General features: G+C 37.6%; 1 protein-coding gene across 1 annotated transcript in view; it reads left to right on the forward strand.

The window, feature by feature from the left end:
* The window catches only part of KCNH8 (potassium voltage-gated channel subfamily H member 8), a 278,745-nt gene that overhangs the window by 84,706 nt on the left and 177,428 nt on the right, over nt 1-16,611 (forward strand). The window contains exon 2 of the mRNA XM_036333839.1: nt 13,317-13,550. Coding sequence (XP_036189732.1) covers nt 13,317-13,550 — 234 coding nt within the window. The remainder of the gene's footprint in view (nt 1-13,316; nt 13,551-16,611) is intronic.

Consider the following 16,611-nt stretch of genomic DNA (forward strand, 5'->3'; position numbering starts at 1 on the left):
CAGAACCAGATCAAGGGGTAATGTAGATTCAGGCATGTGTGTGTGTATTTGTATGTTCTAGGAACCTTTTGTTCCAAAACAATTTAAATCCAATATCTCTGTTGCTTAGAAATAATGTGATTTTTCCATTTTGAGACTATTGGCCAAGGGGTGAATATATACATATATACTTACAGTAATTTATAATTTATATATGTACATCATATATCCCATATGTTTTAATGGTGACAAATTTAGCAGTTGGATTTGGTATTTGGTAAGAAATAAAATAGAAGTATTTTATTTCTATACTTAGAAATAAAGATCTCCCGCATTCAGGGCTTGGTTAGGAGAAACTCTTCAACAAATCATGGCAAGATTATTTCTTAGATTACTTTTTAATGGATTTAGAAGTCATCGAGGTCAAATTTCTGCTGTTCTTTATTGTTCGCTTCCTATTGCATCTGTGCCGGTCATCCATGTCAGTATGAGTACTCTCGATACCAGGAAGTTCACATATTTGAGGTAGCTTGTGACCTTTTAGGCAGTCTTCGCTGATATAATTATATTCATGATGAGGAGAAATCTTTTTCCTTGTGGTACCATCCGCAGGTCTTGCTTCCGCTTCTTGGACAAATCCAGAGGGACACAACTCTCTCTTCTATGTGGCAATACTGCAAATATATGAAACAGTATAATGTTCCCATTTATAAAACAAACTGCAAATGGGGGGAAGTCAGGAAGTAGAGAGTATTCAAAGTCTTTGTTTTTGCAGATATTTGCACCCTTCTCTGAGAATTTCTTATTTGTGTAGAATAATGGCACTCTTTTTTGTGATTTCATTATCACATGGTGAGCAAATATATTTTGCTTTCCATTTGCAGGTGCATAACAATGCCAGAAGAGCTTTACAAGGGCAAAAGAACCAATTACCTAACCTCCCTGTCTCCAAAATTGTAGACTAACAGAAAACAAAGCAAAAAAATAAAAAGGTTTAGGAAGATGCTACTTAGTGTACGTAAATATCGTAAAATATGAGGTACACATTGTAGGCTTTTCTCTCAACCTACTTTTGTTGGAAATTATAGAATCTGATACATGTCTTTAAGGTAATTTGGAATCAATAAATGTCTAGCAGTATATGGAAAAAAGGTATCTTATAGTCTTTTTTTTTATTCTAGAAGATGTATCCAAAATTCTAACTTTAATTTTTCCTAACACCAAAATATTTTAAGGAGCAGACCTAGAAATTTTCCAGAAAACATACATAATTCCCAGAATAGAGGATTAGCTAAGCAATTTTTGGTATATTGATCATTATGTCACCATTCAAATTATGGTTATAAAAATAGGAATAAATGGGGAAGATATTCATGAGATTGTATGTTTCAGTTGGGAATGCTTTCAGCTTCAAATATAGGAAAACCCAAATATCAGTGCTTTAAACAAATAGGACTTTATTTTTCTCATGTCATATAAAACTGGACATAAGCTTTTGCTGGCATTGGCTCTGCTATTTCAAGATGTCATCAAATATCAGGGCTTTTTATCCTGTGTCTGAGCTCAAAAGGACTTGGAGATCATATATTCAACTCCCTCACTTTATGCGTAGGGCCAGTAAGGCCCAGAGAGAGGAGGTGACTGGGTACAACCATCCAGCTTGTCACTGAGAGAACCAGAATCCAAATCTAAGACAACCTGGTAGGTAGACCAGAGTTCATCCAAAGTATAAAATGCCTACTAGATATGTTATATTTCATATTTATTTCTCTCATGATTGAGGTCACAAGGGTGCTCAACCTAAAATCTTATCATCGCCAGAAATGAGTTTTTTTCATAAAAAGATAGTTTTCTTTGTTGCAGATTAGGTGGCTGCCATGGTGGTGTCAAGTCAGCGTAACTCAAATGTACCAATACCATTTACTTAAGAAGAAGTGTGTGTGTGTGTGTGTGTGTGTGTGTGTGTGTGGTGTGATATATTTAATTAGAAGAAAATAACCACATAATGTGCTTGAAGATGGGATATACAACAATGGACCATTTCCTTATGGAGTTTACAGTCTAATGTGTGTTTATAGTTTTGTGTAAAGTGGGCTTGGCTGACAAAGAATAAACTAACATGTTGAATATCATTAAAAATTATAACACTCATTCTTAAGGGGAACAAAACAGGCTATAATGACATAGAATAGTGGGATGGGGTGTGTGGAGGGGGTTCACCTATTTACATAAGATGATCAGGGAAGAACTCTTGGAAAAAGGGACATTTAATCAGAGACCTGAAAGGTGAAACACAGGGAGAAGAAACCACATGGGCAATTTGAATGAGCTGAGAACATTCTTAAATGCCAGATACCAGGTAAGGAGTGAGTGAATTCCTAGGCAGCGTATTACAGGCCATGGTAGAGGGCATTTGAGTTTTATTCCAGGTAACTGGAATAAAACTTTTAAAGAATTTAAAATAGGAGACTGATAGACTTGATTTATTTTTGCAAATATTATTCTAGGTAATGAGGCCAAGAGCAAGTGTTCAATCCATATGTGGGGGTAGGTTAGCACCCTTCACAGTCACCGTATCGGTATCACTGATTCATGAAAGAGTGAGGTCTCCATTACTAGGCGATAGTGTTTCACAGAGGGGGATCAAAGGAGTATAGGTTGGGCATTAGGTCCTACACTAACCTTTATCATCCTTCCTAAACTTCGAGCTCCTATAGTTTTATGAACTAAGCAAATTATTGAAGGTCTTTTTAATAATTATAGAAAACCATAAAAATCAAAGGGGTTATTATTTAGAATGGAATTCTCCCAAACCTTAGAAATTGAGTATATACTTATCTACAAAGGAGATACCCCTTGCCAAGCTTGGGCTGGAATGTATAATCTGAACCTCCTTCCATTAGGGTAGACGGTCTCATTTTTTGTGTAGTATGTGTCACCTAGCGATTTTGTTTACTAGTAAAATGAAGATCCTAGCGTCCGATACCTTGGGGATTCAAAATGAATAGACCTGAGGTGACAACTGAGAAACTGCAACATTCATAAGCACAGGCAGATTCCGATGAACATGTGGACCAGAGCTGCGCATTGGGAAACATTGGACTTAGCGACTGAACCCCTATTCAGACCCTAACTGTCCTTCACCTCTAGCTGTCCTCCAGTGACATCCGGGATATTGTAGTTCTAAATATATTCTTACTTGCTGTGTAGCCTTGTTAGGTTATTCAACCTTTCTGAGCCAAGGTCCCTTCCTCCATAATGACACCATGAGATGTCGTTGTGGTGACCAAACACCCAAAATGCAAAATGCTGACCTGAGTGCCTGGCATATCACAGCTGCTTAGTAAACAGGGGCTATTGTCTGCTTTATTTCCACCTGTCTAATTTGGCTGCCTCCTTCCTACTCATCTCAGTTTCCTAATGCAGAGTCAGCATTCGCCTGTGTTGGTTTGTTTCTCAGTTATTGCTGTCTTCCTCTTGCCTCTGCTTCTCCCATGAATTCCCAGAGGCCTGCCGTTTGCAGCTATCACCTTAATTAAAGTTTTGCACTCTCTCTGCATTATTATGAAGACAGTGGAATAAAAACACTAACGTCACAGTCATGGAATATCTATAACTATCAAATTAGTTTACTCTTGTGTTTCCTGCGACTTAACTTCCAATTATCTCTTGTAAAAGCACTCATCTTTCCTGTTTAATCTAACATGAATACTGTGAAGCAGAGGAGACTAGGCAGGAGACAGATGAGGTTCTGGAAAATGATACCATATTATGGAAAACATTTGAATTGCATTAGCTTCCGCAGAATATAAACAAAGCTTGAACAGAGAGAGAAAGGTCAGTCCATTCTGGGGCACTGGGCACACTGATTTGTATATGTTTTCTTCAAAAATTCAGATTTAAAAGGGATCTACTGGTAAAAATATACTATGTAAAATGACTAAAATTTGGCTGAATTAATCACTTTTTTTTCAAATCGTTATGTATGTTTAAGGTCAAGATCCTATTCTAGTCTGTTTGAAATTATAAGGAAATATTCATTGAATTAAACATAATTGCAAGGAAACTCTAGGTTGTGCTGGAAGAGAACCAGGGGACAAGTTAAATTACATTTTGGGGGAACCTGGGTATTCATAGAGAGTGGCTGGTTTCATTTGCTAGGTTCCATGTAGGGCCAAAGAAAATGCCGAACAACTAACTGTTTTTCAGAACAAAAATATTGTCATGTGAGCGTCCGTTGTCTTTTAATAAACATCTATGAAAAGTCTCACAAAGGTATAAAATTTAAACCACTATTAGCCACATATTTGGTAATTTACGTTTGTTTGAGAGAATGAAGTTGCACTAAATGAGAATTGTGCCGGAAAATCCAGGCCCCACGATTGCCAGGCACTAAACCCTTCCTGTCACTTGCCACCTGACTCTCTGTCCACCTTGCCCTTCCTCCAGGCTAGCTGGAGTTGGATTTTTATGCCATCCAATTCTGAAAATTGAAAAGGGGGAGAGTTTAGCAAACACTGAGCTTTCTCCTCCCTTGCTCTCTGCAAACGCAGGGGAAAAGCTTGACCTTCCCAGGAAGCTGAAACTATGGTTCGTATTGGATTCAGGGAAGGAGGGAGAGCAAGGGACAGGAATTATAATTATGAAGATGCAGGAATAATAGATGCACAAATGCAGAGATATTTACATCAGACCTAGTTCTTTTTTCTAAGCACTATTAGGAACAGGTTACCTACCCTCACTAGGGCAGTGGTTAAAATGCAGCACCCCGGATTAGAAAATTACAAAGGAGCCCCTTGAAGACCCCCCAAGACTCTCTAATGAATCCAAAATGCTTAATTCATATGCACACAGTCGTTTCCTTTCCTGCTTAGAAGTGCCTCATAGTTTTGGGGTTTTTTTCATTTTCTATTTTGGAGAAAGGTCTTTGTTTAGCATTATTTAGCTCTCTGATTTTGCTTGATCAGTTTTCTAATAGAAAATGAAATTTTCTCTTTTGGCTTACCAAGGTCTTTACTAAAAGTAACATGTCAGGATGAAAACTGCAAGTATTAGATGGGCTATTTAAGGAGGTTCTGAATTTTATTTTTAAAGCAAAGGTGCTAGTTATGTGATTCCTGTTAAATAATAGATTTAGCTAAAAAAAAAAAAAATTGCCCTCTTTTGGTATGCTTCAATAAAAACTAATAGGTTACAAAGTTTATTCCATTCATTTGCTTAACAAATATTTGTTGAGTAAGACAAGAACCAAAGAAAACTGGGGCACATTTTAATATTATTTCAAATGTGTTCATAGAGAATTAATTGTGAATGAAAAACCAAACATTTTTTATTACCTTTGAGATTTCCTGAATCTTGTCCACTCATTTTACTTTTGATGAGCACTGTCACCTACCATAGTTAAAAGTCATCCTTAACAAAGTTAAACTTAGGTACTGAACTCTAAGAGGCTATCCATGTAAAAAGAATTAGCACAGCTCATCCTTAAGCTCACATAGTTTAAAAAGTGGAATTTGCAAAACTTACTGATGATTTTGCTAATACCAAATTAAGATAAATTGTGTACTAAATTTGCTTACAATTTATTTATAGTAATGAATTTTTTATTATTAGAAATTTTAAAATTTAGCGGTTTTACTTCCTCATGATTGTTATTTGTTTTTTATCATTATCATTATTTTTCCAATTAGTGGTTAAATAAACTTTGAGAAGCTAATTTTGAATAGGTATTAATACGTATAGTACAAAATTCAAAAATTAAAAAGGACATATAATGAAAATAAGTCTCCTTTTTATTTTCTTTTATCATCAGCCACCCAGGGGCTCTCCCTCAGTCATTTACTGTCACTAGATTCTTGGAGAACTTTTCAATGATATTCTAAACTTCTCAAACTTTAACATGCGTATGAATCTTGTCAAATTGCAGATCTGATTCAGAGGATGTGGGGTGAGGCTTAAGATCTCACATTTCTAATAAGTTCCCAGTTGAGGCTGATGTTGCTGGACCAGGACCACACTCCCAGTGACAAAGTGATGAAGCACATTTGTTTATATTTATTTCTGTGTTTGTTTATTGGAATGAAGAAAGCGAGGTATCCTTATACACATATGCAACTTAGTGCTTTTTTGACTATGCTTTCAGCACCAAAGTTCCAGCTTTGAGCTTTGCTCTGTTACAAAGTTTCCTTCTAATCTTTGCCTACTAAACAATGAAAGCTAGCAATGTGACCATTTGGAACATGCCACTAGGTAATGCTTAAGTTGTAAGAACTATGAGAATCTCTCTGCACACTTTTCATCTGTTTTTGTTTTTTGGTGTGTTTTTTTTTTAATAAGGTTAGAAATTCCTCAAATCCAAGCAACCTCCTAAATTTTGGCAGAGGGCACACTGAGAACTTTAGCTTGCAGCCAGTGCCATTAATCTGATAAAGATGCCATCATACTTGGAAATGATACAATTAAGATCCCTGAAATCAGAATAACGTGCAAAGATCATTAAAAATAGTCTCAAGAGATGGCTATGATCAATATCACCCGGGTACTGATGTTGTCTTTGTTGGACCTACGTGCATAGGAATTCAGAAGCCATGGGGGCAACTCATAAAAGAAGAAAAGTTCAGGTTTGTATCCTGCCCTCTGCAAGAAAATGAGGCCTAGAGGACTCACATTTGCCCATCTTCTTCAACTGCCGAGTCTGTTTCTACGAGTACTTCCTAACAACACAAGACTTGGTTTTAAAAGACAACCAGTATCAGAGGCACTTTTCAGAAATCACGATTCGGACCACTCCTGGTCTCAAAACCTCTGTCAGTGGCAGAGAGCCATGGGGGTACGGGTTTCTCTTTGATGCCAAGTGAGTGCCTGTCTGTGACTCCTTTGGTTTGAATGGCTGCAGAGGTCTGCCATGTGGAGAGTTCTTAGACTGGCTGCTGAGATGGTTTTGTTTTGAAGTACTTGAGGCTGCAGGATCTGGCTGCAGGGAGAGAGTGACCTGAATCTACCTAGTCCTCCTGAGCGTAATTCACAACCCTAGGTTACATAGACGGTGCACAGTGTCAGAAAAAAAAGGGCACAACCTGAAGTTTCAATTGAATTAAAAATCTGTCAGGCCCATATTAAAATTAAAAAAACACTCAAACAAACATGAAGATACAACACCACAACATACAAAATTCCCATGGGATTTTTAAGTTAAATGTGAGTTTTCAAAATGATATGGAGCTTACTTTTATGCCTGCAGGCCCCATGGGAAACACATGTATTGGCTTTAGCCAGTAGAAGGAATGTTCCAGTGGGAACATTTACTGTAATGAAGGAATTCTTACCATTTGCAACAGCATGGATGGAACTGGAGAGCATTATGCTAAGTGAAATAAGCCAGTCGGTGAAAGAAAAATACCACATGATCTCACTCATTTATGGATAATAAAGACCATTATAAACTGAGTAACAAAAATAGATACAGAGGCAGAGCAGCATTAAACAGACTGTCGAACTACAGAAGGAAGGCTGGAGAGGGTTGGGGGTGGGGGGGTAAGAGATCAACCAAAGGACTTGTATGCATGCATATAAGCATAACCAATGGACATAAGACACTGGGGGGGGGGGGGAGCCTGAGGGAAGTTGGGGGGGGGAGACAAATGTACTACTTGTTGTAATATTTTAAGCAATAAAAATAAATCAGACAAAAAAAAAATACATGAGGAGATAGGAAACAGGTATTTTGAACAGCAGCTACATTTTCTTGCCTCCTGCATGCCTCGAGTGGGCAAAATATTTTGGGACCAAAAAAGTTGCTGTCATATTTTTGAAATAATTGACTTTCTGTGGGAAATGAGAAAGTGACATAGAAATTGCTGAGAGACCCAGACTGGTTTAGGAGCTGTCATCAATGAGCTTTTAATAAATAATCTACATAGAGAAAAATCTGTGACTGGGCTCTTTGTAGGATAGAAGAGATAAAAATATTTCTCTAGCTCTAACCCATTGCTTCTAGAACAAGTCACTTCTTTACAGAAAAAAAAAAAAATGCATGTTGTAGTAAGCATACTCTGTCACATAGACCTGGTTTTAATTCCAAGCTTCAGACCTTGGGCAGGAAACTGAAGTTGTCTAGGTCTCAGTGTTCTCATCTGAAAAGTGGGGGCAAGTACAAGGATGTAAGGCAGCGGTTCTCAACCTGTGGGTCGCGACCCCTTTGGGGGTCAAACGACCCTTTCACAGGGGTCCCCTAAGGCCATCGGAAAACACATATATAATTACATATTGTTTTTGTGATTAATCACTATGCTTTAATTATGTTCAATTTGTAACAATGAAATTGGGGGTCACCACAACATGAGGAACTGTATTAAAGGGTCGCAGCATTAGGAAGGTTGAGAACCACTAAATGTAAGGGGTAAGCAATGGATGGACATTTGTTTCTCCTCTTCTCAGTGTTTTCCTTTCTATACCTTTGTATTCCAGCCCTTATTCCCTTTGTTGCCTGGGAAGTCAACAGCGACTAGGACATCTCCATTTGAATGAGGAAATGCTCTATATGAGGAAGTCAGACCAACTGACCTGGGACTCCACCAACCCTGAGAGTCCCTCTGCTAATCTCTGAAAACTTTCTGTCCAGAAAGCTTTGAGAGAAATAAGCTGCCTACTAGTAAAATGTAAACACACTTAGATCATGCTGTTTATTGGCACTTCAAAACTGAACATACCTAGAAACAAGTAGAGAAAGGCTGTGCGGCTGTGCGGCATTTAGATGCATATCACATATGCATAATTGATTCCTTAAAAGGTTAAATACCCTTAGCATATGTATGGACAGTGATACACCCATGATGAGCTCATAATCATTATGGCAGTGGCTTTGTTTTGCATAATTCTAAAGTAAATGTCATGTTTCTTCTTTGGAGATTCCAGGACTGGTACTCAGCAAAGCCTGTGTTTGCAAGCAGATAGCTGGGTAAGAGGAGCTACTCATTCCCAGGCTGGAGGACTAATCATGTAGCTAGTACACCAAGCTTTAAAAGGCGCCAGCCACTGCCACTAATTTCTCTTCGGAATTGAAATGCGATTACATATCGAGGACAAGTGCTAAATATAAACAGAAACGGCCAAATACATGACTTTTTTTTAGCTTTGTTTTTGCAGCATATTTGCAGGAAGAATTAACCACCCAAACACACTATAATCCTTCATTAAAACATGCAGATCAGGCAATTTGGTGAATCCTTTAGAAGCTTTTTTTTTTTTCAGAAGCTTAGTGTACCTCTAAAGGAATGGTCTTACATTCATAAACAATTATAAAGATGCTAAGAAAATTAATAAAAGAATCAAGTCACTAAAAATATGCAGAATGAGATACCATAGTATATGCCATAATAAGCAGAAAAAATAGGCAATATATAGCATGAGGATAGGTATGTAAGTGGTAAAGACTATATAAATGGGAAGAATTATTACAAATATTCAAGTTATGGGTTCTTCATTGGGGAAGGAGGCAAATACAATTTATATGGTACACGCAGGGGTTTTTGCTGTAGGGGTGTTCCATGGATGCTTATTATTGTTTTTAAATACTATTATAAAATATTTTTATATATGTTATATTTCCTAATTTTTTTAAATGATGAAAGCAAAATAATAAATCAAGGTGAAGAGAAAGTACAAATTAAGTTATTTAAAAAAACAATATAATATAGTTTAAAAAGTAAATATATTTATCTCAAGCTGATGGATATATCTTCATATTATACTTTTTAAAGATTTAAATATATGACATGTGCAAGGCTCAACTAAAGCATAAGTCCCTAGAAGGGTTGAAGTATAAGTAGATGGATGAGAAAAGGTATATCAGATAAATACGAACAAAAGATAACTATTGTAGCTATTTGAACAATGGGAAAACTGGACTGTAGGACAAAATGTAATGTTATTTATTCTCTTTGTCTCCAATTCCTCTCTCTCCATTTATCCTCCAAGCCTACTCCATCCAGGCATCTGCTCCAACCTCCCAGGACTTTTGATAAATCATCTCCAACTATTTTTTGTCCTATTATTAGCTAACTATTTCCAAAACCTAAGATCTTTAATCTTTCAACTCTGGTAGGACATATTATCTATGTACCATTAATTTGGTAATCATCATATGCTATAGTTTAGTGTTATTGATATTCATGCATTTCTTTAATTAAAATATAATGTCCGAAAGCTAGAGGCTATACCTTATTTATTTTTTAACACCTCCTGTCACCTCACCCTAGGACCTGCCATATGGTAGAACCATGTCACCTGGCACATAGTAGAAAGTCAATAAACATGTCAGCAGTCGACTGAAAAATGGCTTCTGAAAGCGCATTAAAAACTCTTTCGAGATGTTGGAATACTTTGCCAATGCTATGCATTTGCATTTTCTAAGCAATTTCTCAGCCAAAGTTTTAAAATGGAAGAAAGAGCAAGAGAGACTATGGCTAGAGAGTGACTAATCCAAAACTGTAAGGAGTTGGTGAGGCTGAGCGTCAACAGGAGGGCGCCCCCTTCTGGATCTAGTTGGGAACTCCCATATGTTCATGACTGATCTTCAAGAGTGGGGACTGCGTGTAATAAACTTCTTGGCTCTCTGCACCTGGAATGAAGTCCAACATAGTACAAGTCAGGAAATACTTCTGCAAAGTGTGCAAGAATTAAACATTAGTCTGGATTATTTAATTTGCCCCCATGGCTTCTAAACAACCTATTATTCCAGGTTTTCCACTGTGGATCTTTAGCTCTGGCTTCTCCCCACAGGGAAAGGGTGACTGGCACTTTAAGGAGAGAGTGGTGGGGTGGGGTGGCGGGGGTGGAGTTGTAAAAGAGCCAGACCCTCCCATGTGGGATGCAAATGTCAACACCAGAATTTGTACTCTGGGTTTACTTTAGGGGCTGATTGGAGCAAAGCTGAATGGAGTGAATTTGATTTGGCCCACTGATGGTAGACTGAAGAAACACATGACAAATGTTTCAAAGGAAGCCCATGGAATTGATCTTCATTCAGTGCTTGTCCAGCTGGCCATCAAGAAGTAGCTGGAATTCCTCCTTTGTCATGACATACAAGACAGGGTGTCTGCTGTAAACCTCTTTTAAACATACTGGTTTTTTTGTTTGTTGTTTGTTTTTGTTTTTTTGAATAGGCAATACATAAAGCATATGTTTTAAAATTCAAAGGGTACATGGTAAAAAAATTAGTGTTCCTACTACCTTTGCCCAAAGTTGCTTTCTCTAGAGACATCTACAGTTACTGGTTACTTCACTTAATTTTAGCTACATAAGCATTTCATATTTGGGTATACATATATAGGTTTATATGTATTTATACTATATTTTTAGACAAATATTGAATCTTGATTTTTTAATTTATTATCTTCAAAATCTCAGTCGTGGTTATTGTCTGGGATATTCACAGTGATCAACATTTTTATTCATGAGTGAATGAATGAATGAATGATTTAATAATAGTGTCTAATAAATTCTGAACCTAGAAGTTACCCACCAACATTTTATAAATGCTTTATCTTTTATCTTATCTCCATTATGCAGCTGTTTTGCCTATAAAAAATCATATTCATCCTTCAAAGTTCATCTTGCAAAAATTGGTTCTGCAGGAGGAACCTTCCCTGAATATTGGCTCTCAGTGTCTCTCCAGTTCTCTCTAAGCACTTAGCAATAGTCTACCACATTTTAGTGTCCTCTTATTCTCATTTGTTAGTAGAATGGCCATGAAGATGTGAATAATATTCTTAATAATTGTTTTTATTGAGTGCTTATATGTATCAAACACTTTGCTAAGCACATTATATGCATTATCTCCTTAATCTCTACAACACATCTACATAAAGTTAGTAACATCCTATTATCCTGTAGCATTCCTGCCAATGCCCTTCCAGTATCACCTTGACTCACCCTTTAGATCATGAGCAGACTGTTTCCTTATGCACCAGTGGTTTCCAGCATCTTGCTGCCCAAGTCTTCTCTACAAAATGTGCTTCGCCCAAGTGGGTAGGTCAGAAGTGCCAACATACTGTCACCCCAGAAGTGACCTTTAACCAATAAAGTATAGATGTTGATGGATAAATACACCAGCTTTCTCTCCCTTCAGTGAAAAAATTTTAAGTTGTGTTCTAATCAGTCACTTCTGGGGTCCCTGTGTGATTGAGTCTCTCAGTTGCCCATAATAATAAAACCCTTTATTTTTATCTCACTCTTTATTACCTTCCCCCCTTCTTTTTCTCAATTTTCCACGTGTTCACTTTCTGGAATCGCCTACCAAATAAACTACTTCTACTCAAATCCTTGTCTCAGACTCTGCTTCTGGAAATATTAAATCTAAGGAAGCTGAGGTTTAGAGTAACTTTTCAAGTTCATATATACATCAAGTGGCAGATTCAGGATATGAGCAAGAAGTCCTATTCAAAAGCACTTACCTTTTTTACTGCAGCATAGTATTCCATTGTGTAGATGTACCACAGTTGTTTTTTTTACCCACTTAGGCTGTTTCCAAATCTTAGCTATGGTAAATTGTGCTGCTATGAACATAGGGGTGCATATATCCTTTCTGATTGGTATTTCTAGTTTCTTGTGATATATTCCTAGAAGTGGGATCACTTGGTCAAATGGGAGTTCCATTTTTAGTTTTTTGAGGAAAAAAAGAAGGAATTCTTACCATTTGCAACAGCATGGATGGAACTGGAGAGCATTATGCTAAGCGAAATAAGCCAGTCAGAGAAAGATATATATCACATTATCTCACTCATTTGTGGAATATAATGAACAACATAACCTGATGAATGAAAACAGATCCAGAGACAGAAAAGCATCAATCAGACTGTCAAACCTCAGAGGGAAGGTAGAGAAGGGTGGGGGTAAGGGGGAGAGATCAACCAAAGGACTTGTATGCATGCATATAAGCCTAACCAATGGACACAGACACCAGGGGGGTAAGGGCATGAGTGGGGGTTGGGGGGGCAATAGGGGGATAAGGACACATATGTAATACCTTAATCAATAAAGAAAAAATAAAAAGCACCATACCTTCCTGCCAACTAGATAGTAAATGCCTCAAAGCAGGCCATGAGTACTGTGCTCCTGCCAACAGTATATTCAAAATGTAAGCCAAAGTCAGAACTTAATACATACTCTGCCAGTCAACAACGTTCTATGTTTGTAGTCTCTTTTCCACCTCAGCACATCAGGACATGCATTTTAAGCACTGTTAGCTAAATACATGTGCTCATAATTTGTTACTGAAACTGATTTAAAGGAAAAAAATCTGTTTAGTTGCTGAGGGTCTTCTCATTGTTGTTTTACAGACAGCAACTTCATCCTCGCGAATGCCCAGGTGGCTAAGGGTTTCCCCATAGTCTACTGCTCTGATGGCTTTTGTGAGCTTGCTGGATTTGCCCGAACTGAAGTCATGCAGAAGAGTTGCAGCTGCAAATTCTTATTTGGGGTTGAAACCAATGAGCAACTGATGCTTCAGATAGACAAGTCACTGGAGGAGAAAACGGAATTCAAAGGAGAAATTATGTTCTACAAGAAGAATGGTGAGTTGGCTTTCTGTGGGGCTCATTGGACAGTGGTGAAAGGTCACCTTTCAATTCAGTAATTGCTCCATAACTCCCATTAGGGCTTAATGGCATTTCACATAAATACTGTCTGTTCCAGAAGTTCCACAAATGACCTGGACAATGGTCTTGTTTTAGCCATTAGCAGCCCGAAAATTTAGCATGATAATTATAACTTCAACGTCAATATATGAACTAAATTGATAAGTGTCAAAATGAAGTATATGACTATTACATACCATTCTTAAAATATATAGTAGCTATACTAGTTGTTAGTATATTAACAGATAATCTTTTATCTAGAGATGGTTTTCCAAGTTTTATGCCTTTCTGAACCAAAACTCAACCTCAGTCATTAAGGACAGAGACCCAAGTGTTTGGTGGGAGAAAAGGAAGTGAATTTAAAGAACACCAGGATAAGGAATTTTCTCTTTCAGTTCCCCAGCCACAGAGCTTTTCTCACTACTCTCTTCAATTCTACAGACAAAAGAAGAGACACACATTGTCTCAGGGTGAAAGTAAATTTGCCTGAACTCTAAACTGCCATTGGGAAAATACTAAGTATTTTCGGGGGGCTAAAGTTTTATGATTCTCCTCTAAATGTAAGAGGATCTAGGGATGCGTATGGTATCATCAGTGCTTGAGTCTTATGTGAGAATCGATATTACCCTCTGGGCCCTGGTAGTTGGGAGTGAATCCAAAAGGCATTCTGTTGGGGAAATGCTAAATAAAAATTAGAACAAATCATTGTTTTCCAGTTTTATCTCTTTCTTTAATAGGTTTCCTTAAGGCAAACATACACCCCTGAGTTTTAGCTGGGCACATGGCTGCCAAGCTAGAGAATATATTTCTCAACATTCTTTGCATTTAGATTTGGCATTGACTAAGTTTGGGGCCCATGATATGTGAGAAGGAATTATCTATGCAACTTCTAGATAAACTCCATAAATAGTGAAATTGTTTGCCCTCTAATTTCTCTACTTCTTTCTCATGGTGCTATTGACTGAATTGTATCTTCTCCAAATTAACATATTGAAGCCCTAACCACCACCCTCCTCAATGTGACTATATGTGAAGATGGGGGCCTTTAAAAAGGTAGTTAAAATTAAATAAGGTTATAAGGGAGGGCCTTAATTCCTTATAAGAAAAGGAAGAGATATCAGGGATACCCACACTGAAGTCATATGAAAAGACAGTGAGAAGGCAGCTGTTTGCAAACCAAGGAGAGAGGCCTCAGGAGAAACCAATCCTGCTGGCACCTTGATCGCAGACTTCCAGCCATTGGAACTGTGAGGAAATAAATGTCTGTTGTTTAAGCCAGCCAGTCTGTGATACTTTGTTATGGCAGCCCTAGCAAACTAATACAAATGAGTCCGACTGTTAAAGTAAGGTTGGAAAGCCAGCTTCAACCATTGACAAGGACCTCATAGAGAAACACAGAACAGCAATATGGAAGGAACCTGAGTGTTCTTAGAGGATCTACCTTCTCTACCCCAGACAAAGACAAATCCATTTCTATCTTGTTTGAATCCCTATAATTTAGATTTTTTTGTTACAATATTCAAATTATACTCTAACTCAGAGTTTCTCAATGTCGGCACTATTGGCATGTGGGGCAGGTAGTTCTAAGTTGTGGGAGGCTGTCCTGTGCGTTGTAGATGATGAACAGCATCCCTAGCCACTATATTAACACATTCTTTACAAGAGTTGATACATTTGGTTAATGGTAAAATGTTGGTGGTTGTTTAATTAATTGATTTTGGGAAACATTGGGCTACAGCCAGCAGAAATAGCCTAATTAAGGGAAAGAAAACAGCTTTCCTTGCCTTCAATGGAAAACTTCAGTTGGGACACCAGAATGAGTATGTCTGTGAAGTCCTATAGTGAAGTAAACATTTTAAAACTGGTGTTCACAGGTTTTTGGTGGGGTTTTTTTTTGTTTCGTTTTAATTGATTCAAGAAACTAGTAAATGATTAACAGCATCCTGGCCACTATATCTTGTTCTAAATACCTAGTTTTGGGATCTTGGTCAGGAAGAGAAATAGGAGCCTGAACATGGCTATTTGTCCTTGAAGGACTTTCCTTGAGGATGTGAGTTTTGGATATACAGTAATCATGAAGTATTGGAGAGTGCCCTTCTGGAAGGAATAGGATATCCTAAGTCTTTGACACTAGGAACAGAGTTCAGACCAGGATGTTTTTCCCAGAATCACTAGGTGAGGCCTACATAGCAAATATGAGAAATTAAAAGGATTCCAGCTCTAATTATAGTATGATAATTGAAAAGAGGGACTGAGATAAGAGAAAATGGAGGCTGTCATGAGAATGCAGACTGGTAGGGAGTGATAAAGCCACCATCTAGTAGAACAAAGGAAAAGGAATGTCCTTTGTCTGACATATCTGCTGACTGCAGACCTGTACAAGTAACCTTGTACAGGTCACTCCAAATCCAAGCGAGTGTCTTTGTTTTTAAGCCTCCTCAAAATATCTAAACATGGCACTTGAGAGAGGTTCAGGCCAAGAGGAGAATCTAGGCGGCAAGCCCAAAGGACAGAGATTTTAGAAGCCATGTAAGTAGAATATATCGAGAGTCAACACCTAAACAATTTCCTGAGACCCGTTTTTTATAAGATGCCTGCTGCCTTGGACCCCTTTGGGTGGAAATCATTAAAGGCACCAAGAAATAATAGGTTCTTTTTAAAAATTAGGTAATGATTAGGAAGACAAATAGTTTCACAGGTAAACATAATATGCAAACATTTCTTTGTCTAAAATGAAGATAGTAATATTTCACATTGTTATGTACAGCAGCTAATATTTTTCATTTATTGCTCTTCCTCTAGATCAGTGGTTCCGAACCTGTGGGTCACGACCCCTTTGGGGGTCGAACGACCCTTTCACAGGGGTTGCCTAAGACCATCGGAAAACACATATATAATTACATATTGTTTTTGTGATTAATCACTATGCTTTAATTATGTTCAATTTGTAACAATGAAATTGGGGGTCACCACAACATGAGGAACTGTATTAAAGGGT

Source organism: Myotis myotis, unplaced genomic scaffold (genome assembly GCF_014108235.1).
Source record: "Myotis myotis isolate mMyoMyo1 unplaced genomic scaffold, mMyoMyo1.p scaffold_m19_p_13, whole genome shotgun sequence".
Classification (NCBI taxonomy): Eukaryota; Metazoa; Chordata; class Mammalia; order Chiroptera; family Vespertilionidae; genus Myotis; species Myotis myotis.